General features: G+C 37.3%; 4 protein-coding genes across 4 annotated transcripts; 3 read left to right on the forward strand and 1 right to left on the reverse strand.

The window, feature by feature from the left end:
• On the forward strand, window positions 3,952–5,598 carry LOC109224326. The gene is made up of 4 exons (XM_019388916.1): window positions 3,952–4,180; window positions 4,286–4,361; window positions 5,021–5,104; window positions 5,211–5,598. The coding sequence occupies exons 1-4, from the start codon at window positions 4,019–4,021 to the stop codon at window positions 5,273–5,275; spliced, it is 387 nt and encodes a 128-aa protein (XP_019244461.1). The 5' UTR covers window positions 3,952–4,018; the 3' UTR covers window positions 5,276–5,598.
• On the forward strand, window positions 6,729–13,401 carry LOC109224333 (pentatricopeptide repeat-containing protein At5g27270). The gene is made up of 8 exons (XM_019388920.1): window positions 6,729–7,434; window positions 8,229–9,633; window positions 9,977–10,288; window positions 11,024–11,128; window positions 11,272–11,359; window positions 11,447–11,568; window positions 12,039–12,103; window positions 12,344–13,401. Exons 1-8 carry the CDS (start codon window positions 6,892–6,894, stop codon window positions 12,899–12,901), a joined length of 3,198 nt encoding a protein of 1,065 aa, XP_019244465.1. The 5' UTR covers window positions 6,729–6,891; the 3' UTR covers window positions 12,902–13,401.
• LOC109224340 (NADH dehydrogenase [ubiquinone] iron-sulfur protein 6, mitochondrial) lies at window positions 15,960–19,037 on the forward strand. Its single transcript, XM_019388926.1, has 3 exons — window positions 15,960–16,206; window positions 18,521–18,605; window positions 18,732–19,037. The coding sequence occupies exons 1-3, from the start codon at window positions 16,051–16,053 to the stop codon at window positions 18,839–18,841; spliced, it is 351 nt and encodes a 116-aa protein (XP_019244471.1). The 5' UTR covers window positions 15,960–16,050; the 3' UTR covers window positions 18,842–19,037.
• On the reverse strand, window positions 19,655–25,358 carry LOC109224345 (ATPase family AAA domain-containing protein 3). Its single transcript, XM_019388933.1, has 8 exons — window positions 24,827–25,358; window positions 24,466–24,561; window positions 23,627–23,737; window positions 23,235–23,544; window positions 22,491–22,581; window positions 21,727–22,060; window positions 21,220–21,368; window positions 19,655–20,496 (listed from the first exon to the last, which is right to left on the reverse strand). Exons 1-8 carry the CDS (start codon window positions 25,139–25,141, stop codon window positions 19,986–19,988), a joined length of 1,917 nt encoding a protein of 638 aa, XP_019244478.1. The 5' UTR covers window positions 25,142–25,358; the 3' UTR covers window positions 19,655–19,985.

Below are 27,485 nucleotides of genomic sequence, written 5' to 3' on the forward strand. Positions count from 1 at the left end.
TCACCCATGGCGTTGAATGCCAAGTTGACCACATTGGAGTTTGACATACACACACACACACACACAGGTTCTACAACGATGACACTCTACTGGAGGATCCCGGGCCATATCAAAGGTTACTTGGTAGATTGATGTACTTGACAATCACCAGACCTGACATTTCCTTTGCAGTTCAAACCTTAAGTCAGTTTATGCACAGTCCCAAGTCATCTCACATAGTAGCTGCCCTCAGAGTTGTGAGGTATGTCAAACATTTCCCTGGTCTAGGGGTGTTAATGAAGGCTCAATGCTCTGGATCACTATCATATTTCTGCGATGCTGATTGGGCAGCATGTCCCAACAGCAGAAGACTTGTCACTAGATACTTAGTGAAGTTTGGTGACTCCCTCATTTCATGTAAGTCCAAGAAACAATCAACAGTTTCCAGGAGTTCTGTTGAGGCAAAGTACAGGATTTTGGCCTCGACTATAGCTGAGATTATTTGGCTCGTTGGTCTGTCTAAAGAGTTAGGGGTTGATCAACAAGCTCTAGTTCCTATTTACAGTGATAGAAAGTCAGCAATTCAGATTTTTGCCAATCCTATCTTTTACGAACGGACCAAACACATAGATATCGACTGCCATTTTGTGCGTGAAAATATTCAGTCGGAGTTGATTCATATTGTCTATGTTAACACTGCTGATTCGCAAGATGATCTTCTCACTACAGGCTTGGGCAGGCTGCAACATGGCTACTTATTATCCAAGTTAGGGATGATGAATATCGTCACCTCCTCTAGCTTGGGGGGGGGGGATTGGGGAGAGGTGTTGAGAGTAGTAGTAGTATAAGTGTTGTTAGTGGTGTAACAAAACTTAACCATAGTTTAGAAGTCTATAGTTAACTAGCCATAGTAAATAGTTAGTTATAGTGGTTAGACTTGTATAAAATGGACACGTTACTGTACAGTTGTCAGTTACAGAAATGAAGATTCATTTTCTTCCTCTGCTTTTGTCTTCTCTGCTCTTAGCTGCGATTGCTTCCCTCTTCTGGTTTCGATCTCGTTCCACAAATTTAACAATTACATATAAGTTTTATCTGAATTTAATACCCAAAAGCTATAAAATATACAAGTTTAACTTTTGAGGGAAATGTGATTTACATTTTACGAAGAAGGATCAAAAATGCCACTGAACTATTGAAAAAGGTCTAAAAATACCCTCCATCCACATATTAGGTTGAAAATACCCCTCCATCCACCTTTTTGGTTCACTTATGCCATTTGACCGTTAGGTCAACGCTGAATTTAAAAAATAATTATTAAATTACACGTGGCAACTTCTTATTGGTCAAAATTAAAACATCTAACCTATTAGAAAGACCCACCCATATCTACCCGTTTTTCATACTACCCCGCCCCAAACACTAACCTGACCCGAATAAAAAGTTTAAAGTTAAAAAACCCACTTCCATCTAACCTATGGATTTACATGTGTTCATTTTCTTGATTAATCTCATGTATAGCATTATCATTGAATAAAGGTTCATGAACAAATTAAACAAACAAGAAAAGCCTAGCATGAATGAGCCAATAATTTTCTTGACAATAATGTGGGACGTAAAACTAGGGGTAGTCCAACGGTTTATGATATCTTCCAAATACTACTAGAAATCCGGTAATTAGCGACCAAAAAAACCGACCAACTTTGGTCGGTTATGGCCAATTACCGACCAAAATGCGACCAAATACGCTTGGACGATATTTTGGTGGTCGCTTTAGTATACCGACCAAAGTTGGTCGGAAATTACCGACCAACGTTGGTCGGTAAATTAAATTCAAAAAAAAATATTGCAAAACAAAACCGACCAAAGTTGGTCGATTTTTTCCGACCAAAGTTGGTCGGTATTTTAATTTTGTAATCAAAAGATTCACCGTCTGGGAATCGAACCGGGGTGTCTACTGTGGCAGGATACTATCCTACCACTAGACCATTGGTGCATTTTGTTTTAAGATTGTCTTTTTTTTTTATTTATACTCTTTAATTGTATTTTCGCACGAAAATTTGGTCGATTTTTTAAGATGACCGGCCGAATTTACCGACCAAAGTTGGTCGGTTTTTTTAATATTAATTTTTATTTATTTTAATTGTAAAAACCGACCAAAGTTGGTCGATTTCTTGAGAAATAAATTTCGCGGGACTCAAAAATAGTTTCCAGCATTTTTGCGCCAAAGAAAACCGACCAAAGTTGGTCGGTTTCGTAAAAAAAATTAAAAATTAAAATATTTTGAAAAATCGACCAACTTTGGTCGGTTCTTGGCCGGTTTTTTTACCGATCAAAGTTGGTCGATTTTTCTTGGTCGGTTTTTTCCAAATTTTTAGTAGTGAAATAATCACTTTGAGATTGTTCCGTTATGTGAAAATGATTAAATTAAACTCATCTTGAATATAATGCAATTTATGTCTATCATGTAAATTGAACTGGATGCCATAACAAGAAAAAGAAAATCACGTAGTAAATTTGCGTCTATATGTTCGTTGCAACTTCCATGGTGCTTTTGTTCCATGGAGTTTGATAGAAGTGGGGCCTCTTTTTTTTAGTCGAACTTTTTGTTCAGGTTGGGTTAGTGTTTGAAGTGGGTTAGTACAAAAAACTGGTAGATGTGGGTGGGTCTTACTAATGGATTAGATATTTTAATTTCGGCCAATAAGAAGTTGCCATGTGGAATTTAAATAATTATTATTTTTAATTCAATATTGATCTAACGGTCAAAGGGTATAAGTAAACCAAAAGGTGGATAGAGGGGTATTTTTAGCCCAATAGGTGAATGAAGGTTATTTTTAACCTTTTCCAATAGTTCAGGGGCATTTCTAACCCTTTTCCGTACATTTTATGAAGCGGGACCAAAGAAGAAATTAAACAAATACTATATTTTTGAGTGTATAATCGAAAGTCACCAATCGAAAATATCACTATTAAGTAGGGGTGTACATAGGTCGGGTTGGTTCGGATTTTCTAATTACCAAACCAAATCAATTGTATCGGGTTATTAAATCTAAATACCAAACTAAACCAATAAAAGTCGGGTTTTTTAATCTCGTTTTTCGGGTTTTCGGTTTTTTTTTTCCATAAAGTCTTCATAGCACAAAACGTAAAATTTGTGCTCCAAATATTTCTTTAATCCTAGCAAGACAGAATTATATAAGGTGTTTTTCAATAAAATAACATAAATATGAGATGAGTCATGGCATTGTACTAAAATATTCAACAATAAAGATAATAAAATCGCATAAAATAAATATTATTAATAAGCCATAATGAAAACAAACATAATTTAAAATTACTACTAATAAGTACTATTATTTACATGACTAACCACTAAAAGAAAAATAAGTTATAGTACATGTTATCTAAACCATGTAAAAACTAAAAAATAGATATCCAACACTATTTTCATTCATAGTACAATTGAATTGAGTGTCTTTTATTAGCATTAGCATTGATTTGATTCTGGTTTAGGATTTATTTGAGTTACTAACATTTATGGACTATAAAACTTACTGGAGCATCCAAAAATTATAAGCCCAAGCTTGAAATAATACGTTAAAAGATAAAACTATGAAAAAGCTTAAGAAATATTTATAAACTACACTATAATAAATATTTTTATGTATTAAATATATTCAAAACTTCTATACAAGTAAGTCGGGTTGGTTTGGTTTCGGTTTGACTTTTTTTAGTTAAAACCAAACCAAACCAAATATGGTTGGGTTTTATTTCCAACACCAAACCAAACCATAGTCGGTTTTTTTTTCTCGATTTGACTCGGATTATCGAATTGGTGCAATTTGTCGGTTTCATTTGTACACCCCTACTATTAAGTACATACCTATTTACACAAAACCAAAAAATAGAACAGGCGTGTGAACCGGGTCGATACATAAACCGGGTCAACGTAAAGCGGCGGCGTACACGTATAAAGTGGCAGGGGAAAATAACTAGGGTTTAAGACGAGTATTGAAGGTGAAGGCGAGATAACGTAATGGCGAAATTTAACGAGGTGCAGAAAAAGAGGAGAGCAGTAATCGCAGAGAGTAAGAGAGCAAAACATGGGGACCCAAATACCCGTAAGCTTAAGCAGAAGGCCCAACCTCTTTCAATCTCCGGCAAGCGAAAACGCAAGCTGTTCAAGAAATGGCGCAGGGTCTGTAATCTCTAATAAATATTTGTTCCTTCTCTTATTTTTAATTTCTATATGTATATAAAGATGAAAATTTGTGATTTGACGCTTTTGAATGATGTGAAACAGGAGCAAAAGGAGGCTATAGAAAAAGGGGTGATTACGATGCAGGATGTGGAGATGGCAGTAACTGATGCTGCTGATGGTAAGTTATTTACTGCTGTAGCTGATTCTCCGGACCTAGTGTTTAAGCAGGGTGTTCGAACCCGCAGCATTTTGCTTATGAGCTTGTTTGTTGTGTGTTGTGTGTTGTGTGTTCGAGGCCGCTGCTTCAACAGAGCAGCGGGTGCAATTGCATTTGCTATTCGAGCCAGTGGCAGAACCAGGAATTTATATAAGGGGATTCAAATTTGGGATTTAAATTGACCTAAAGCTACTTTTGAACTCGCTTTATCACTACTCTAGAACTTTGCTTGTGGTAACAGGATTCAAAAGTTTATATATAACCAAAAAGATAGTATTTTTACCTGTTTGCACAGTATAATTTTTTGACGAAGGGGATTCAATAGTTAGAACTCAGAACGTAGTGACTTTGGACCTATTCTAGGCTAGAGAGCTACAATGTTGATGCTAATCAATTTCTTATATTGAGCTGAGGTTGCTAGTTCAGTAGGAAAGAGTTATCTTTTTGTTGCTTTACTCTTTGTGTTTACAAATATAGAGTTAATGCTTCATGTGAAAATGTTAAAAGTTCAATGATGTGTTTGGTTGTTGTATCTGCTTTATTTTCTGTTCTGTCCTCTCCTTGAAAGGGGCTGATCCATGTAACTGATAGACATTTTCGGATTTTCCTAATGAATTCAGGGAAAACTCAAGATGCCAATAGAACACCTGTTAAATTTCCCATGAAGAGCTCAAAATTTAAACTGAAGCATTTGAAGAAGAAAGGCAAGTTCCTATAGAGTTGCTATTTTACATTCTAATTCTGGATGGACTATTGGACTAGGGACTCGTCTTTCATTTCGCTTATTGACTACAAATCCATGTGTTACAGGAAAGGGAAAAAGGAATTCTAATAAACAAGCTACAGAAGCTTCCGCGGATGTAATGGTGGAGTAAGCGAGGGATATCAGAATCATATAGCTGACTGCTTGATGGGCGATATGTCTTTTTGCTTTTTTTCTTGCTCTGCCCCTACTTTCCTGGAAGTTAACAATGGCTTGTAATCTACGTTTGTATTAGTATCTGCTACTGGGAAAAAAGGAGGTTGGGGGGTTCTTATAGTTCTTCCTGTTGGTGGTTATATGTTTGTATCATGCAATTTTGTGGATACTATGGATCTTTTGGTATTAAAGATGTTCTTAAACAGAGCTCAGCCAGGAGGAAATGAGTTTTGTCAGAAGGCTAGTCAATATATTCTCCTGTTTCTTATTGAATGGTAACTTCCGAGGCAATACAATCTTGTCCAAAGAAGATTTTCATTTTCGATCAGCACACCAGTCGGACACTTCAAACATCTTTGAAACTCCAAAAGAAGATGAAAATTATAATTTTCCAACAGCAGAATACATGACGCCCGACGTTGTTCATTGAGCTTCAGGTTGCAAAAATTTCAGTTAAAATCATTGAACGCTTCAACCACAAGGTTACACCATATGATGGAGCAAACAAGGAATGTTATGTAGGCAACTGAGTATGCTAAAGCTCCCCCAAAAAAAGAAGGGAGAAAATGACCTTAAAATAAGGCCCGGAATCATGTCGATTAACCTACAGATAGAACAGAATGCTAGCTTCTCCAGAAGGAACAAAAGAGTTCTAAACAAGGTCTTTTACATTGGTGATATTGTAACTTTTGAAGCATCTAATGGGTGTAGCTTAGTGGTCAATTTTAGCTAGCGTTTGGCTATAGATTTCCAAATTTGTTTTGAAAAATCTAATTTGGGTGAAGTTTGTTTTGAAGATAAAAATGTGTTAGGACATCAGTTTTCAGAACATATTTCCCAAACTTATTTTGGAAAAACATGAAACATGACTTATACCCACAAGTTCTAAAAACTATCACAAGTCCCAACGGTACCACTATCAATAACATTCATTATATTATCGCAAACAATAGTCTTGAACATAAATAAATTTGGTACAAAATTATCGTTTTTATAATGAACTACATAATACACTATCAAATAACCGAGAAGACGAAGCAACATTGTTATAAAATAATAAATGGTGGGCTCTTTTATAAAATACAAAAGTTTGGGGCAACTTTTACAAAATGTAATAGTAATATTTTAGCGAGCTGGTTTTGGGATTTTGCCAAAATATAGCCAAAATCTATGGCCAAATATGTGTTTGCCAAATAAAACCCAAATTTATTTTGGCAAAATCTATGCAAAACAGGTCCTTAGTAATTTGACACATAAAAACTCCTTTAGGAAAGATTATCAAGCACACAATAAGCAGTTTCCCCAATTGTACATTTTAAGAAATATATTTTGACAAAAACACTTTACACAATAAGGTAAATTTAAGTAGTCTGGTCTTTAAGAGTAAAAACCGATATAAACTGAAGAGGAAAGAAATGTAGGATACAATTGCTAACTGAGAGCTGCGATATTTTAAACTGCCCAATTCTTGAAATTAATTTGAGCCGCCATTATCCATTCCTATCTTCTTTCCACTGAACAGCCTGCTCTATCCCCTACTTCTCCAACCCTCTCAACCTTCCAAATCAATTAATGGAAGCTCTGCAATCTTCATTTCTCTGCTCAACTCCACTGAAAACCCCATCTCACAAACCCACCAAAAAATTCAAACCAAAACCCACCATACTCTCCTGCTCCGTCACACCAGACCCATGGACACTCAGCGACGGCAACAACAAAAACCTAAACAAACCAAAACCCAAATCAAAACACGCCAAAAACCCACTCTCCGACGACAACGCTCGTCGCATTATCAAAGCTAAAGCCCTTTATTTAAGCGCGTTGAGACGAAACCAAGGCTCACAAGCTATGACTCCTAAATGGATTAAACGGACCCCTGAACAGATGTTGCAGTATTTGGAAGACGATAGAAATGGGCATTTGTACGGTAAGCATGTGATTGCGGCTATTAAGAGAGTAAGGAGTCTTTCGGGCAAAGCTGAAGGGTCATATGATATGAGAGAAGTGATGAGTTCTTTTGTTACTAAGCTTACTTTTAGAGAGATGTGCGTTGTGCTCAAAGAACAGAAGGGTTGGCGACAAGTTAGAGACTTTTTTGATTGGATGAAATTACAGGTGAGCGAGTTTGTTATTGGTGCTTCAACTTTTACATTAAGTTAGATGAACCCAGTTATATCCTGCTTAAAAACAGTATTTGGAAATTGGATTGGATATCAGTGTGAAACTTTTCTTTATATCTGATGTTAATTTTGATTTTTGAGAGGCTTCTGCAGCTTTCATGTGCCAGTTCCCTTGTTTTTTGTGCTCCTTTTACAAGATTGAATTTTTTAAAATGACAAGTTAAATATTTGAGATGGATGAGTCTATACTCCGCTGGTCCTTATTATATGACATAATGTAATATTTAAGGTGTTAAACTGACTTCTATACCATTACTGATAGCGGAGAAACAACAACGACATCTCAGTCTCAAACAAATTGGGGTCCGTTATATGAATCCTCACTGACCACATTATTCCATCATTGATAGTGGAGAAAAATATTAAAGTAATAATTAGAAGTTACTTTGATGGAGAAAAATATCACATCATGTTTTTAAAATTTGAATGATCACATTTTGAAAGCAGCGAGTTGTATAGAATTGGAAAGAGGTCATATAGATTTGGACGGAGGGAATATTTTCACCCATTATGGTTTATACAGAATGTTTTTTGCAAAGTTTCATAGAAGTCTTTCAATATACCTTTTGTTAAATTGTTCTTAAAATCTATATTAACATTGGCTATGAATCTGTCACTTAGACTTTGTGAATCTAGCATCTGCAATGACAAGTTTTTCTTTCTAATACTACTTTCTTTGGAGAATCTGAAATATTAATTTGGTGTAATTTAGATTTATGCTTGGAACAGTTAAGCTACCGGCCAAGTGTCATTGTCTATACGATTGTCCTCCGTGCATATGGGCAAGTTGGGAAAATCAAGCTAGCTGAGCAGACCTTTTTGGAAATGCTTGAAGCGAGGTGTGAACCTGATGAAGTTGCTTGCGGTACCATGTTGTGTGCTTATGCTCGATGGGGACGTCACAAAGAGATGATGTCCTTCTTTTCTGCTGTTCAGCAAAGGGGAATTACACCTTCAACTGCAGTCTATAATTTCATGCTTTCATCTTTACAAAAAGGATCACTTCATGAAAATGTTATTACTATATGGAAACAGATGGCTGAAAAAGGGGTTGAGCCCAATCATTTTACTTTTACAGTTGTTATCTGCTCACTTGTCAAACAAGGTCATGCTGAAGTAGCTTTTAAGACTTTTAATCAGATGAAGAGTTTGGGGTTCATTCCAGAGGAGGCAACTTATAGCCTTCTCATCAGCCTGGTTTCAAAGAGTGGTAATTATGATGACGCTTTCCGGCTGTATGAAGATATGAGATCTCAAGGGATAATCCCGAGCAACTTTACATGTGCTTCACTTTTGACTATGTATTACAGAAAGGAGGATTATCCCAAAGCCCTTGCGCTGTTTGAGGAGATGGAAAGGTATGGCATCAAAACGGATGAAGTCATATATGGCTTGCTTATCAGAATATATGGCAAGCTTGGTCTCTACGTAGATGCTCAAAAGACTTTTGAAGAAGTTAAGAAGTTGGGTGCGGTTAGTAATGAGAAGACCTATACAACAATGGCTCAAGTCCATTTAAATGCTGGAAATTTTGAGGAAGCACTGAATGTAATGGACGAAATGAAATCAAAGAACATATTATTTTCAAAATTCTGTTATGGTATCTTGTTGAGGTGCCATATTGCAAAGGAAGACTTGGCATCTGCCGAAGCTGTGTTTCAGGCTCTCTCTAAGGCGCAAGGTCCTGAGTGTGGTTTTTGCAAAGACATGCTCAATATTTACATGAGACTCGGTTTAACTGAGAAAGCAAAAGATTTTATTTTCCAGATAAGGAAAGTTCAAGTGGAATTTGATGAGGAGCTTCTCAAGTCAGTCATGAAAGTTTATTGCGTTGAAGGAATGGTCAGAGATGCAGTGCAGTTGATAGGAGAGTTCAGTGCAAGCAAGGTATTTGAAGATTCTGTATTTACACAGACTTTTTCTGTGGCCATTCATGGAAATGATAGATTTACCGCAGCTGAAATTGCTTCTAAGCCCTTGGACCAACCAGGTGCCGTGGCTTTTGAGCTGGCCCTTATCCTCTTTATAGCAGATGGAAGTAAAACGAAGGCAGAAGAAACACTAAAATTGTTGCTCAAGACTACAAATGGCCTGTCTGTTGCTAGTCAGCTTATCAGAAAATTCACCAAAGAAGGTAATAAACTTGCTCTTTGATTTAGTAAGTTAGAGCTAAGCAACACCGACTATTTCTGCTCTTTAATATTCTTGATAAGTGTAATATTTCGGCTTAGGGCAAAAGATTGAGCTTGCCTGATTTCCTGTTCCCTGTGAAGTGTCTTAATTAAACAGCTCTGAACCTAGGATGTCATATTCTTTAGGCTTCATCACTCTATGGTGGTATAATATGGTTGCTAAAGTGGCATGTTGGCGTTCTAGGAGCGATGCATCCAAATAATACTTTCTGATATAGTTCATCCTTTAAGCAGAAACATTAAGATGCCTGATCTTTTTGGTAATTTGTGTCAATTCTCCTGTAGGTGACATTTCAAAGGCGGAAAACCTTTATAAGCTGTTAATGAAGCTGGGCAGAAAACCAGAGGATGCTGCAAGTGCATCCTTGATAAATTTTTATGGGAGGCAGAAGAAACTGAAGGAAGCTCTAAATGTCTTTGAATCTGTTGCAGACTCCTCGAGGACTGGAAGTCTTCTATACAATTCTATAGTTGATGCATATAATAGATGTGACAAACAAGAGGAAGCTTACATGTTTTACAAGGAAGAGATGGAGAAAGGGCATGTTTTAGGTCCAGTTGCTATTAGCATGCTAGTGAATGGTTTAAGTAATTGCGGTAAGAGTATGGAATCATTGACTTGAATGTTTCCTGCTCAATTTTAAGAGTCTGTGTTTACACTGTAGGAGCTGTGTTTAAACTACTTTATCTATACAATCATCCATTTTGGCATAATCCTAAACTATTAAACACTCTAGTACAATCTCTTAAGGTTAGTGTGGGTAAAGGGTCGTGAGGGATCAGAATGACTCCTTTCCTCTCCATTTTCTTAAGGAGTTCTGGAAATTTTTATGATCAGGCCCTTTTCCAAAGAGCATATATGAACTGTGAACATGCATGCCCCTCATTTACCTCAAATCTACCACTATCGTCTCCTGGTACTTCAAGCTGGTTTAGCTTTGTGCCAGTTAAGTAAGTTAAATAGATACTTGGTGTTTACGTCCCACAATTTTTCAATTGATGTCTTCAATGCCTTCTGTTGATGCAATTGATCTGTTTCCTGGCTTTTGTTCCTCTTAAACTTTAAAATGTAGATGGAACACCATGCTGAATTTATTTCTCTATTTGTTGTTGAGGAACTGTAACTTTTTCCCCTGGAGTAACTTGTGGATTGTGTTAGGATTACAAGAAGTGAATGCATATAGAGTTCCATTGTCTTATAAATTTTGATATTCACATTTATAACAGCTGCTGAAGAAGAATCTTGAAACTGGAAAAAAGAAATAGTTAGTTATCTTATTTGCTTGTATTATCTGATTTTGTTGCTTGATGTTGTTGGAATACAATGTGCAGGGAGATATACTGAAGCAGAGGACATCATTCACAATTCTTTGCGTGCTGATGTGGAGCTTGATACTGTGGCTTATAATACATTTATCAAGGCAGTGCTGGAAGCAGGTTTGCTTTCATTAAAAAAAATGATTGCGTAAAAGCATCTGAAACATTTGTCTTTTTCATTTTTTCATTTGGAGCATATTGAAGATCAATCTTGACCATAAATTAAAATTTTCGAGACCTGAAGTCATTTTACTGGATTGCAGGTAAATTGCGCTTTGCTACCAGAGTTTATGAGCACATGCTCTCCTCGGGTGTTGCTCCATCAATTCAAACATACAATACCATGATTAGGTCAGAGCATGACGTTTTTCGAACTAAGTGAGGGAAAGATACTATATTTTGCATTTCTCTCAGTGTCATAATTTGTTATTGGTGCAGTGTATATGGAAGAGGAAGAAACCTGGATAAAGCTGTGAAAGCTTTTGATATGGCTCAGAAGATGGGCATTTCTCTGGATGAAAAGGCTTATACCAACTTGATATGTTATTACGGAAAGGCTGGTAATTATTTGCTGTCTAAATTTCACGTCAGGTGTTTGTTAAGAAACCCTGGGCTCTTTTAGTGAAGATCATTCTAATGCAGATTCTCCTAATCTCTTATTCATCTCACAATTTCCCGTAAACATAGATAGTATTGAAAATTTGTCATTTTTATCTTTGTGGCTCAGTTAGGCTTCTTGGGGGTTTCCCTTTATCTTATGTATGTTTCTAATTCCCTAACAAGAAATTGCTAATGTGAATGGCAATGCTTTCTATATGTATCCTTTTTTTCTGAATTTTTTAATTTCAAGAAGGTCATTTTCTGCCTCTGTTCAAACACCTTACACCTATCATAATGATTGTACTGTTTCCAATTGTTTTTGGTCGGTGGGGGTGGAGGGGGAAATGGGTGCTGTACTTGAATTCCCTCGACATCGTGACAATGTTTTAGTTGTAGCAATTTTCCAAATTCTTATCTTCAATAAATGCAGGGAAATATGATGAAGCATCTCAATTATTCGCCAAAATGCAGGAAGCAGGAATAAAACCTGGGCAGGTAATTTACACATAATCATAGCCAGATCCAGTAGAAAAGTCATTTTTCTTTTTATTTTGTGGCAGTAAATATGTCAGCTACAGTATGGCCACATCCTGGCTGCTGAAATATTGCCATGTGCTTTTAGTACAAACTTATATGTCGTGGTTGTCAATAATGCACTTTTAATGTTAAATGACATACTCATATTGTATGGGAGAACACTAGATTAAAGTACTAAGAATTTGCAGCACATTGCAGGTGAGCTACAATATTATGATGAATATATATGCTGCTGCTGGACTTTATCGAGAAGCTGAAAGACTCATGCATAGCATGCGGAGCAGTGATTGTTCACCCGACTCCTTAACATATCTCGCACTTATTAGAGCATATACAAGGGGAGCAGAGTACTCAGAAGCTGAGCTTGCCATTGATTCTATGCAGAAAGAAGGAATCCCCCCTTCTTGTGCACATTATAACGTGTTGCTATCAGGTTTTGCAAAGGGAGGATTAATTGGAGAAGTAGAAAGGATCTATAAAAGTTTCATGAGCGCTGGACTACAACCTGACCTAGAGTCTAATCGTATTATGCTTAGAGGTTACACGGACTATGGTCATGTGGAGGAAGGCATCTCCTTCTTTGAACGAATTTCCAAGTCCATAAAACCTGACCGGTTTATAATGAGTGCAGCTGTGCATTTGTACAGGTCAGCGGGCTTAGAAATCAAAGCAGAAGGGGTGTTGAGGTCTTTGAACAGTCTCGGGATTCCCTTCTTGGAAAATCTTGAAGTTGGATCAAGGTCGAAAGCTGCCTGATTCATCAGCATAGACTCTGGAGTTGGGACCTTTTAATAGATTTCTTGATGAGACGAAATGCCAAATGACAATTATATCGTATCAAGTAGGCAACTGTGTGTAGACTAGCGTGAATACAATAGCCGAGGATATACCGGGCAGGAATGGAGCTAAGCTAGTATTTTGTGAAGGAAGTTGAAATAACGTGCAACCTTTGAGTTTGGCAATGTCTGCCACAGTACAGAGCATTATCTGCGTACCGACGTGCTGATGATCTTCTTACTGCGTGTGGTACATCCCAGGTCGGAATATGATTCTGTTAAACCAATGATGAAGGGCTGAGAAGTATGAGCAAGTGTAAATAGCATTTGTTTCTGTAGTTTGTCTCTTTTACTGCTTATACCCTAAATGATTAAGCATTATATACAGAGATACTAGATGTTAGTAATATTTGTACATTTAGTTTCTATTACAAGTCTTGAAGAGTTCTAATATTAAAATTGCATGATATTTTCATGTTATTGCTAGATTATTATGATGATGTTACTGTAACATCTCCTTTTTGTGAATCTTGAGACTACTTACCCCATTACGTGTCTACTTATTCCCGCTAGAGAGCCTATTATTCACTACTACCTATCTTATCTTACAATATATTAATACGCACTATTAAGTCTAGTTTATCATAATTACACGCATTGATTGGCTTTTATATTTTTATTGGAGGGGACAAACTAAGATTGTTACTTGAATAGTTAGAAATTTGATCGAGTGTACTTGAATTTCATTAGACAGCGAGATATTTATGCCTCAGTCCAAAGATTTTTCTTGCAATTCAACTGTACTCCCTACTTTAACCAACATAACCTTATCTTAGACGCTCAATGCATGTTCACTAATTGATAATCGTTTTATCTAAATAGATTGAAGTATTAATTATTATGTTTATTCTGTATGATGTTTTTCAAATTTCCTCTACAAAACCCATGCAATGAAGTAGAAAATATAGGTATTACAAATGATTGAATCTAATATCAAAACCCATATTATGAATATTCCAACCATCTGGCGATTGAGAAATAGGCCTATAACCGTCCGATAATTTAACTAACTTGAGAACATTTCGGTGATCAGAATTACCAATTTTACAACTCAAACCTTTTGTAACATGTATGAATCTAATGGAAGTGGAATTTAGTAGATGACATCAAACTCATACTCAAATGATGGAATGAAGGGCTACGCAACAATAATTGATGTATTTGGATGGACAATTTGGCTGTCAAGATAGTTCCACTTCCGTCTTTCAATTTACTGTTAAGTGCTTGACTTAGACTTGAATTCAGTAACTTATACTCCATCCGTTTTAAAAACTAATGAACTTATTTGATTGGGCATATAGTTTGAAAGGAAGACGTCATAAATATTTGTATGATAATAAACCATCTCATTATTGATAAAAATATGAAATTTAAAGTTTCATTATTTTCAAATATAAAAAAGTTTATTCTTTTTTATTTAAAACGGACTAAAAAATAATTTTATTCTTTTCGAAACAGAGGGAATGAGTCTTTGCATAATTGTATTTCTTTCTTTCCCTAAACATGCATGAAAAATAATACTTCGACTAATTTATTGTAAATTTTTCTTGTTATTTAATATAAAATAACTTCTTGTTAATTTCTAAACTATTGCTCAATGTTAGGTCTTCCTCCCCTCCCCCCTAAACATTTTAAAAAAAAAAGGTTGGCGGTTTTTGACGGAAAAGGATCAAAACTGCATTCAGACTATTCGATTTGGTACAGATATGCCGTCCACCTATTGAGCCAAAAATGGCCTCACCGTTATCTTTCTGGCTCACTTATGCCCCTACGACTAACGTCAATGCCAAATAAAAAAAATATTTAAATTAAACATGAAATTTTTTTATTAGTCCAATTTTAAACTATGATCCCAATTAAATAAACCCATCTATAAATCTTTTTTTACCCAACCCCAAAAATTCGACCCGCCTAGAAAAATGGTCAAACTCTTGATTGTTAAGAAAATTAACTTCTCCATCTTTTCAAATCTACCATCACCATAGCTGCCACCACCCCCTTTCTTCCATAACAACCACGCTGCTACCATAATCATGATTCTCATATTTGCTCCATTCCTCCATTTTCGAATAATAACAGTGAGAATATTATACTAATCGAAACGGTCCGATTGGAAAATCTTTAATTTTTTTCGATTTGATCTCTTTTTTGTTGTAAAATTAGGAGTTTGTTCAAGGAGGAGTACCTAGGCTATAAATTTTTATTTTTTACAATAAAGTATCATTTGGGTCTAACAACTTATTAAGAGTTTGCAAAATTTACAAAATTGTGAAAAAAAAACTTGACTATTCCGAAATTCTAAGCCCGAGAATTCATAATGGATTCTTGATGACTTATGTGTTGAGAAAGAAAAAAAGATTAACCATTGTAAGTGACACTTGAATGTGAAAATTAAGGTACGATCATTTTCGAAAAATGACAGCTCCAATGGTAAATGTAAAATGAAGAAGATGATAAAAATATGAAAAATGATCGAAGCTGCCCCTAGACTAAAAATGTGGTGGCACATGGTTGCTATGGAGGAAAGGGGATTGTGGCAGCTATAATGGTGGTAGAATTGGAAAGATGGAGAAGTTTATTTTGTTGACAATCAAGATTTGGCCATTTTTTAAGGCGGGTCGGATTTTTGGGTTGTGTAAAAAATTGGGTTAAGGGTGAGTTTATTTAATTGAGGTCATGGTTTAAAATTGTACCAATAAAAAGTTGTCATGTGTAATTTAAGTAGACCTTTTTTTTATTTGGCATTAACCATTAGTCGTAGGGGCATAAGTGAGCCAGAAAGATAATGGTTGGGGCATTTTTGGCTCAATAGGTGGCAGAGGGCATATTTGTACCAAATCGAATAGTGTGGGGGCAGTTTGGCCCTTTTCCGTTAATTTTATTCTTATTTTTATTGCAATTTCAAAAGAAAAGGGAAAAAATGAAAAGGAAAAAAAAAAAAGAGAAAAAAGAAATAGAAAAAAAAAGAGAGGAAGAAGCAATATATGTCATCTGGTATGATGCTTCCCGGTAGGCTAAATCTCATTTGTTGAATAGCAGTGGGAATTTCAGCGTTGGGGCGAAAAAACAATGGCATCATTTGGAAGGAAACAGGGCGTGGCTTTGGCCAGCAATCTCCTGAAAACCCTAACCGGAAGATCTTCCAATTTCAGATCCAACGCCAGAAGTTTTAGCGGTGTTGGTAGCACTGAGGTCGTAACCTCCCACACAGACAAATGGATGCAGGTATAAGTTGTTTTCTCCTTTCTCTTATCTTCATCTTTCTATCAGATTTATCAAATTTTTTTGCTGAACGGAATTTATGATGCCCTAGCTTATGGATACAGAGGTTTTATGATGGAATTTTCGGCTAGTCTAAGTCTTCCTTAAGAGATGTCCTTTTTCACAGTGGCATGTGTGAAAATGAATTTCTGAAATTAGAGACAAAAGGGGAAAAGAACTGAAATCTTTTCGAAACTTGTCTAGTTTGAATTGTCTTTTCTTTGTTTTATTTCCGTCTTTCTGAGCCGGGGGTCTATCGGAAACAGCCTCTGTGCCCTATCCGGGCAGGGGTAAGGTCTGCGTACACATTACCCTTCCCAGACCCCACTTTGTGGGATTTTACTGGGTAGTTGTTGTTGTTGTTGTTGTTGTCTAGTTTGATACCCTAGGAAATCTAACTGCAGAAAAATCTGATAATCGGAGCTGTTATTTCTTAATGTGAAGCTTGAATAAATATATGTGAAGGTGAGAATTGATTTCTAAAGTGAGGGATTAGAAATTTCTGACCTTTTAGGGTGATATTTTATCTTGTGAAAGGGAATCGAATGTTGAGTATTGGATATTAGTCTTTAAGTTTGCGATGTGCATATTGCATGGAGAAACTGCAACCAAAATCATGCTTTAGAAGAGCTCAAGGTAGGATATCGTGCTTATAATTTCTTCTTACATGGACTTTGAGCAATACTAATCTGAAAAGGAAAAAAAAATCAGATTTTAGTGCATAATTATCATCACACTTTTCTGGGTAAGTTTCAGGTCAGTTCTTAATCCCAATTAGTTGTTAAAAGCTACCATGATTTTCTGTCCTCAAATGTTGGACAAGTTAGGACTAGCGGAAGATCTTGTTTTGCCAAGCCAAATCTGAGGCAAGCTTGACTTTGACAGGTTCAGGCTTGAGTAGGCTAGCCTAAGATCTTGACCTTGACACAATCTAGAAACTGGGAGGCTTCGGATTGAACAGTTTGATTGGAGATCAAATTTGCGATATCCAATGAGTGTGAAACCTCAATTTTGTGTTGCATGTCAGAGAAGGCAGCTGAAATAGCAGTCAATGTTGAAATCACGGAAAAGGAAAGATGAGATTGGAATAGGAGATAGAGTGGGAGAGGGACAAAAGAAGAAAGATTGGGGACGGGAGAGTAAAGATATGAACACAGTATTGTAGATGGCAAGAAGTGACTGGTCGGAGATGGGAGTGACAGGAGAAGAGAGGAGATCTAGGAAGAAGTAAAACCTGTGTCTTAACTGAAAAGTTGTTGTATTTATGTGTTTATCATATATATCTGAAGGCTGATAGTATTAGGAAGATATTTAATGGTGTTTTGATTTGGACAAAATGTGTTTAAGCTACAATTATCTCAGTGAAGAATTTAAAGGGACTCAGGAGCATGGAGACAAGCTTCTATCGTACTGAGATTAACAGAATGCTAGTCAAATTAAGCAATTCTGATTTGCTTGAGTAGCTTGTGAGCTGGCCTGGCATGCCTGCAGCCCGAGTAGTAATCAATTTTCTTTCCCCTCATCTGCAATCCAAAGTTTTATTTCTCTTTTCCAAAGGATTCTTCTATAATTGCCTTGCCACAGGCTGCACCTTACAGTCCTATGACCATTTGTGTGGTAGAAAATGCGTTGTGTAGTCAATTTTTGGACACGAATTATTTAATGCAGGCACTTTTATAAGCTTGTCAGAATAATATACAAAGGTGACCATTTTATAGAAATAATGTTAAGTCCAATAAGCTTGTTTTGAGCCGAGGGTCTATCGGAAACAACCTTTCTACCTTATACAAGGTAGGGGTAAGGTCTGCGTACACTATACCCTCCCCAGACCCCTACCTGTGGGATCACACTGGGTATATTGTTGTTGTTGTTTGAAGCTTGATTTTTTTTAAAAAAAAAAATAGTGGAACAATAAGGTTCAAGATGGTTCCAAGGTTTTTTTTTTTTTTTTTTTTTTTTTTTTTTTTTTTTTGGATGAGTAAGATGGTTCCAAGATATGAAGTCCTCGTTTTTGCTTTAGTTTCTGTCAAGCCTTTTTTATTTCAAAATTGCGTCAAGGATTTTCTCCCTATTGATCTGTATCAAACCAGTGGAAGAATAAGCTTGATCAGAAAAAGCTAGTGAAACAATAAGGTTTTAAGATGGTTCCGAGATACGAATCCTCGTTTTTCCTATTGTTCCTATGATGCCACTGTTAATCCGTAAGTACATTAAGAATTTTCTTCCTGGTAAATACTTTGTTTATTTTCCTGATTGTTGTGTGGTGCTTAAATGGTAGGATATTAGCAAGAAATCTCCCATGGAATTGATCAATGAAGTTCCGCCAATCAAGGTTGAGGGCAGGATTGCCGCCTGTGAAGGAGGTAATGTTAATACTACCACCATGTTCCCTTTTTTTACCGGGAAGTGTTCGTGAGTTGCTTAAGAAATACTGCTTCCATTACAAAAGAATCTGCCTTGAAGTGCTCTTTTTTTATCTTCTGAAACAGACACTGATCCTGCTCTTGGACATCCAATTGAGTATATATGCCTTGATCTGGACGAACCAGCTGTATGCAAATACTGTGGTTTGCGCTTTGTTCAAGATCATCACCATTAGGGTTGCATGATGAGAATTCCTGAACTAAGAAGAGTCGTCTTCATTTTATATCTAAACAGTTGTGCTTATTTTGATCCTTTGTACTAATGATGCAGGCAAGTTTTGCTTCTCGTAATAAGGATTAGTACTGTCTGTGTGATCCATTTTCTTAAAGCTGGTATACAGATGCTTTTCACTAGTTCATTTCTCTCTTTCGTACACAGGCCATAGTAAATGCTTTTGCCGATTGAATCTATGTTAGGTGCCAAAGGTTTATGTTAGATATAATGTTTTAGAAGGCAAAATTGGAACTCGTCCGGAGTTTGCCCGTGAGGCAAGGCACTCAAAATGTCTGGAGACATTAGGGGGTGCTTGGCCTCGTGCTGTAGGCGTTGGCTTACGCTTCAAGCGTCCGTATTTGCACCCAACATGACGCACAAGTGCACTCCATCTTTTTTTTTTTTTTTTTGGCGCACTCGCGTGAAAACATTCAAAATTCCTTAACTAACTCTTTACTCCTCAAAAACGCTTCCCATTATCACAGAAATTCGAGGATATTTGTCACTCAAAAGTAGAGAGACCTAACATCGTATTCTTTTTGACTAAGAATACAATGAGGGTGTATTTCGACGAAGATTTCATTTGAGAATAATAGTCGGTCTTCATCTTTATTTTTCCTATGTCTTCACTGTTTAGTTTTCAATATTTACTCTTCAAATTCTGTTCTTGTTCTTTACCCTACTCTTCGAATAACTATTGTTCTTTTCAAGTAACTGCAAATAATTCTATTCAAAGGTTACTCAGTGGAAATATTTTACATCGCCAAAATGCATAGAATTTAAAATCACTTAAAATCTTGATATTTCTTTTATCAAAAACATAGAGGAAAAGACAAATCTTTTCCTTTTTGGAATAATTTTCAGCCATTGCACTTTTATTTCCTTGGGCTGAATACACAAGTGACTAAACAAAACGCGAAAAGAACACAGAATTGGCCTAGGCTATGAATAATCATACCATGAAATCTGTAACTTGTAAGAAGCCAAAATTTCCCGAAATAATGGGAAAAGAATAGGTCATTCGCGGAAAATTTGTCAGTAACAAAATTCTCAGTAGGCGCCCTTGATCATTCTTTGGCAAAATTATCTCAAGGAAAAAAATTTCTTCACTTGTCACCCTCAGCTGCTGCTAATTTCCTCCTCTGCTGATGTTCAGCAACTTTATAATCTACCACTTCACGAAATAAGTTAGGGTCTAATACACAGTCCTCGCTCCCATATACAGCAGCTTGAACACTAGCCATCAGTTTTGCGATCTCTCTTCCTGAAAATCCCCCCGTTCTGGCAGCAGCTTCTCTCAGAATATCATCCGTCAATCCTTTTATCTCTATTTTCTGCTGCTGCTTCTTGAATAAGCTTGAAAAGAAACCAGGTTTCCTTTCCCCAGCTTGAGCTATATATCTTTCCAGATACAGTTTGATCAGCTTGAAGCGCTCATCTTCACCAGGCAAAGGGAATTCGATGACTTCATCAATACGGTCTGCAACAGCTGAATCAAGATCACCAGGGCGATTTGTAGCTAAGGCAAGTACTATATCTTTTGACTGATCACCGGTGCGGAAAAGAAGTGCATTGAGGGCACTCCTCTGAGCTTCACTCATATAGGTTTTGTTTCGCCTGAAATTGACATGAAAAGGCAAGCTCAGAGATCTAATGGCTGAAGAATCAAATTCGACATGTCCACCTAAACATTGTAAAAGAGTAAATCTGACAAGCATATAAATACCTGGATATAGCTATAATATCAAAAAAAAAAAAAAAAAAAAAAAAAAAGATGATAGATCTGATTAATCTAGGGATCAATGTGGCATCATTTAATTTAGATGACATTTAAGGTCAGAATTTCCCTTCACCTAATCTCTCAACTTTGGCTCTGCCATCAAGTTAACAAGCAAGTCTGCCTACCTTCGCCTGAATGGAATCAGTTCAATTCTATATGTTGCTTCAGGGCTTCAAGAATCATCCAATTGAATTTTCAGCAGACTATCTGTTCTATAAAGTTATTCCCCTAGACGCAATTATTTGATCTCCATCGGACTAACTTCAGCAAGTTATCTCTCAAACGAGAACAAGGTACTTGTTATGAGTTCATCATTGAGGCATGCCTAGCTATCCTGAAGGTGGTCTTTTTTCAGTGCCTTGCTACTAAAACAAATTCGACCAGTACATCTTAAAGTCAGAGAGGACCCCAGAGATCCCTGAACAAGATTATATGAAATTACTTTGTCAAAGGAAATACACCTCCTAGCATGGTGGCGCGAATAAATAGTACAAACCTATCAAAAACTATTAAAGATCTCGATCAATCAAATGCAGCAATGTTATGGGAAAGTCACTTACTCGCACAAAAATGCATCTGCTTCGTCAATAAAAAGTAATAGACCCTTTCTGGATTTTTTGGACCAGTCAAATAACTGATGTATTTTAGTGACAGCCTGTGATCCCAGTGGCGCAACATCACCACCCGTCATCAATGCATAGTCAAGTCCCTGACAAAGAGAATCAAGCATATTATTGACCACCAACAAAACTAGAACTGCCAAGTTATAGATGTCCCATAAACGGAGTCCACCAACGTCAACACTCTCTTGAAAGATTGCCCTTATAAAACTTTTTATGAGTCATTAATTTCAGAACTGTTATGCTTTGCATCAAAAAGCAATTTTTTTTTATCAGCGACTTTGTGTCAACTTATAAGATGGTATACGTATGCCAGCTTGTGTGACACTCCCTAACCCGTATGCAATACTTTAACAAGATTGAATGCAACACATAACATATAAGTAAATATGTAAAGGTCACTAAAAATTAGCTGAGAAGATAACAAAAGAGGGAGAAAGATCTTACAGATCTGCGAGCAAGCTCTCTAGCAACCATTGTCTTCCCTGTTCCTGGAGGGCCATAAAAGAGCATGTTGCGAAATGGAGCTTGATGGGATTTGGTATTAGCAGTAGCATTGGCTAACTGCTGAATCCTTTTTTCAAGAGATGGATGTAGAATGACATCCCCAAACCCTTTCTCAGACTTGGATGCAGAACCTCCATTAGCACCCTTCGAGAGAGTGCTCATGGCTCGTGAGAAGAAGCCTGACCAAGGATATTTACCCCTAGATGACTCTCTGATCAATGATGGCTGTCCCAATATTCTGTCCACATAACTCCAGACAACTCTTGCACCTTCTCTGCAATTCAGATAACAAGCTTGCATCAGCCGTATTACCCACACTAGTGAATACAAGTAGAAGTGCTGGCAAAATATCTTCAAGAACAACCACAAAATCCAAGAGAGACAGGGTAACCAACTTTAATAGTTTACCCACCACCAGATTCCAAATAAACCAACTTCTTAGTATTGGCCGTTTAAATAAACAAGTGTATTATCAACAGAGGGAGCAGTCAAACAAAACGAGCAGAGCCAGTAGCTAAAAATTATATGAGTTCTGCATAGCTAAAATGTAGAAATGCTTTAAAAGATCAGATATCATTAGAGTAGGATTTTCCTCTTTCATCCCCGCAAGGTGGTTTGAATAATAGTGATGCTCAAACTAGAAGACAAGAGAATTGCACATGCAAACAACTTTACGTTGATAATTTTGAAAATATATGAAATACCTTGTTGTATATATTCCAGCTGCAAGAGCAGTCACGCCACCAACAGCCACAACAAGCTTATTTTGATCCGTTAGTATTGCACGGAAACCACCTACATAAATGGATATCTTCACGTCAAAAGATAATATTTATTTTGCATCAGCAGTAGCCCAAAATGCAGCCCTACCTACATTTTGTGCATTTGCACAAATTAGTGGTGCTTGATGACCTTTTTAAACCAAAAAAAAATTGATACTGCTATTTATCTTTTGCGAAGTTTTAATCCCCCACTCAATAGTATCGGCACTAGTCATAGTCGCCAGAGGCATGCCAAGAATCAGAAGAATGCAGCATTTATAAATAGAGTCCAGAAAATATGTCTGGCGTTTTTAATTTTTTCTAGTATGCACATTGAAAAGGCTAAAAAGGAAAATGAGCATAGAAAGATGTGTAGATTATAAACTCACTAATGGTGTCTAACACCAGCAAGCAAATATTACTCCATAATACTAAAAGAACTACAAATCTAAATCTCTTCTTGTTTCTCTTTCCCAAGAAACAGAAGACTTAAATTGTCTCTTCAGCAAAAATTAAAAGACAGCACATTGGCATGAAAGACAGTTAAAGAAAAAATTCAACACCAAAGCAAGAGATGTATTATGCAGGTCAATACTAATAACAGAACAAAATAGACTGATATGATCCATAAATCTAAACATGGATAACCCGTATCAGCAAGCTAATAGAAGGTCATCAGAGAAGAACCTCCAATATGATCAAAAGTTGTGTTAATCGCAGCGACCCATTTCTCCCGTTCAGCATTTGCACGATCTACTAGTATTCTCCTGTTAACATCCTCAGCCAGCTTTGCTTCATGTGCTCTACCCTCTGCTTCTGCCATAGCTCTCACTCTAATAGTTTCGCGCTCGATCTCTGCTTTTTCTCTCTCTGTCTGGCGGCGCTGCGCTTGGATTTGTTCTTCTGTTGCTCGTCTAGCTGCCTCTTGTCTCAGAGCTGAATCCTCTTGCATTTTTACCAACTCCTGATTTCTAGCTCTATGGTGCTCATTTTCTGCCTGCAGAATGCAAGCAGAAGTCAGCTTTATCATTTAAAGCAATACCAATTTAACCATGACATTATTAAAACACATCACATGCCTGCATCCTTTTCCTTGCTAATTCATCTTCATATCGAGCCATCTGTGACTTGATTTGTGCCTGCTGCTGAGCTAGTTTTTTTTGTTCGTCGTATATAACCCTTTGTCTCTCCTGTTAAAAGAAAGACAATCATATATTTTTTTCTTCCTTGGTACATAAATGTAAAGTTCAAATTTTGATATTACAAACAAGACAAGTGAAATGTGTTTCAATCAGATAAGTGAACAATAAATAATTACCAACAAGTGCACAAAGGGTTGTCGCATATTTTCTGGAAGAAATAGAAGTTCAATACACCCTACTTAGTTTAAACAAATGATATTTATTGGAGGAGCAGCATGCAGAGACAGAAAAAACAAAGTATTTAGCAAGCAACACTCCATATCTATTTCCAGTAGAGTAAAAATAAAATCCCTCACGTGGCTTAATTGTCTTCAAGGAATCGGGTCGTTTGCTCTAAACGTTGTTTGCACTTGGTTTGGTTTGCACATGGGAATACAGAACCATGTCCTCTACAGCCAATGAAATTTCTAATCCACTTTAACCAACCACTAATGCTTAATTACATATAGTAAGTTCACCTAAACGAAGATTTAGAGCAAAAACAAAACATAAATCAAGGAATATACTAATAAAACAATGGACATCAAAACCAAAAACAAATCGTGAAATAAAATAACGGTGTAAGTTACAACAAGATTTGTCAGCTGATACTTCTGATTGCTGCTTCATTAAAAGGGAGAATTTTTTCTTAATCGTCCAACAAAAACAAATAAAAGGAACTTTCTTTTATCGAGTTGATAAATAAGGAGTAGTTCACCATAGAACTTTAAGCTTACCGTCTCAGCTTGAGCTTGCAGTGCTTTAAACTCTTGCATTTTTGCAGTTAACTCTACCTGCCTTGTGTCTTCTTGCTTTTTAATCACTTCAAACACCTACAAACAAACAACTAGGAATAATTAGACTACATAAGAATAGATGAATCATTATCTCTTCACAGTGAATTTCGCAGCAAAAATTTATTTTTTTCTAGAATATATTTTACTACATAACAATAGACAAATCTTTCTATTTTATAGTTAAAATATTTGCCAATTAATTGATTCCCCAACAGTACCAAACAAATTTGGATATAGGTCTTTAGTACATTACTATTGCCTTCTTAAGAATAAAGCTAGAAAATTAACTAAGATTCGGTACCTGTTTGGCACTTTTAGAACTATTAATCTCTCTCAAAGCCTTAGCGCCTCTCTCCAAAGCCTCAGGATCAAAACCAGCTGAAGTAGTCCTCGGATTATCATTTCGAACCTTCGGAGGAGGCTCAGGAGTTGCCGCCGCTGCCGGCTGAGGTGGCTGAGGAACATCAGCAGGAGCACTCGGTACCTTATTGGAAGAGGTGGAAAACGGAGAGAAGCTGAAACCACCACCACCACCACCGTCGGCATAAGCAGTTTCTGTACCAAACTTAGCAGAAGCTAGGGCTGCAAATAGCCCTGCTGCATATGTTTTACCCATTTTCCCCTCACTTTTTTCTTCTGCTATAGGAATAAGAAATAAAATTGGGGGCGGAGAGAATGCTAGGGAATATCAATGATTGTGGCTTGCAGGAGAAGAAAAGGAAGACGCCATAAAAATGTTACTTTTCTTGGGAGATTGGAAAAGAAGGTTCAGGGTTTATGTAGGGTTTGAGATCTTTTGGTGAAATTGCGGCTTAGGGCCTTTGTTTCTTTGTAAGATCTGAACCGGACTTAGTGTTAATGAACCGGGAATTAGGAATTAGTGGTTTCTTTTGGATTTTCGGGGGTAATTAGTTGAGGCAAATAATTTCAATTGGTTGAAGAGAATGTTAAAGCGATATATAATATAGTCAAAATGACCTCCTGGCCACTTAAACTTGCACCAAATTGTCAACCCGGTAAATAAACTTACAACTTTTTCATTTGAACACCTCAACTTGATTACTTACACATCAATAAGCCACTTTGACCGTTGACTATGTGTTTACCCTAAAATCCGAGTAACAATTAAATTTATATTGTGGTTTTAAGGATATGTGGTTTAATCCAATACTAATTGATGAACAAGGAATTAAATGTATAAATAGAAGAATAAAATAAGTCAAACCAGTGTGCAAGCCAAATCTCGACCTCGAGCTATGATGGCCTCGAGGTGGAATAGTATGAATAGCAAGATACAAAGCAACTCTTGATGAACAGTGAATAGAATAGCTAGAGAATAAAGTGTATGTATTATATTATAAGTGAAAAACGTGTCTTACAAATGGATGGGCTCCCCTTTATATAATAGGGAGCCCTAAATAAGGTACACTTCTAATTACAGTAAGAAATCATAATTGACAGTTGTCTAACCGCCAAGGGTCAATCTATTCCGCAATTCACGCCGTGATCTTCGGGTCGTTGAGGGTACTAGCTCTTTCTGTTACCGAACCATAACGATACTATCTCGAGGTATGTCTTCTTCCGACCTCGGCAAATGATTTCGACCTTGACCTTGAATTGGAAAGGAACCTCGACCCCGAGCTAGGCGTCTTGGCCTCTCGACGTGGTATCATCTTTTCCATCGAGGAACGAAATCGGGTAGCCTCGATTTTCACCGTATACAGATAGTCCCCTCGTTTCTTAGAATAAAATGATAAGAAAAGATTTGAATCTCGATTTCCCGGAGGCCCTGATGATGATATCATCCTCGTGACGTAGGCGTTCGAGGTGACCGAAACGTCCCGTCGGTTCGTTTCCCCAAAACATTAAATGCTTGCCAGTGGCGGTCGGCCACTAGCGCCGCCGAACCGTCACCGTGTGCCTATAAATATAGGGATTTTACTTGAATCAAAACCTTTACTTCCACCATCAAACTCTTCTTGTTCTCTTCCTCTCTTCATCTTTTCTCTATCTCTACCTGTTGATCCACCCCCTTTTAGCACAAGAAATATCAAACTCCACCTCTTTCTGCTTCCTTTAACCTGAATCAATGGCGAAAACCTCCAAAATCGTTTAGAGAAAGCTTCCTCCTCTTCTTCCCGGCCGGCAGATGATAAAGCGCTGGCCCTTCATGGGATTGTTCCCGGCCCCTGTGTCACAAAGAATGACTTCAAAGTCGAGAATCCCCCTACGATTTTCGGGCCGATGTGAGCACGTATCGAGATATATTTGCTCGATAACGGAGAAATACCTTGAGTCCATGAAGAGAGATTGTGGCTGGGGGATGAGGTCGTGGAACAAATCCTCGCCCCCGAGGAGAGTATCACCACTCATGTGGAGGGGTTCTTAAGTGTCTATACTTACCCCTTCACACTGGGTCTCATCGATCGACGTTTGCAAGAGGTACCAGGTCACCCTCGGCCAGATCTGTCCTTCTTCCTGGCTTATAGTGATCATGCTCCATTTTTTCTCCAGCAAGGTCGAGGGGCTAGAGTTCACCCTCAACTATCTTATTCGACTATATCGGCCTCATCTTTTCCGAGGGTTGATCAAGCTCCAACGCCGGTCGATCAAGGCCTTTTTTGCCAGCAACGACGAGGATAAAAATCGGGGTTGGATGAGCCGGTTCGTGCGAGTGAGGACCTGCGACATCATCCCGGAGGAGAAATGTCGTTCCCAGAGAAGTGGAACCCAAAACGTAAGTGAAGTTTTTACCCATTAACCTTCGTACTCCGTTTTTTCATTATGTGATGCATTCGTCTATTTCGCTGTTGTTGCTTGGATGCCTCATGCGGTCACCGACCTCGAAGACTGGGTCCGAAAACTAGCCGCGACCTCCTCTTATAATGAGAGTCGCTGGCGTGACTTCGCGAGGGGCAAATGGGAAGCCGAACATCATGGTAAGTTCATCTCGTAAGACT

This window comes from Nicotiana attenuata, chromosome 1, assembly GCF_001879085.1.
Source record: "Nicotiana attenuata strain UT chromosome 1, NIATTr2, whole genome shotgun sequence".
Classification (NCBI taxonomy): domain Eukaryota; kingdom Viridiplantae; phylum Streptophyta; class Magnoliopsida; order Solanales; family Solanaceae; genus Nicotiana; species Nicotiana attenuata.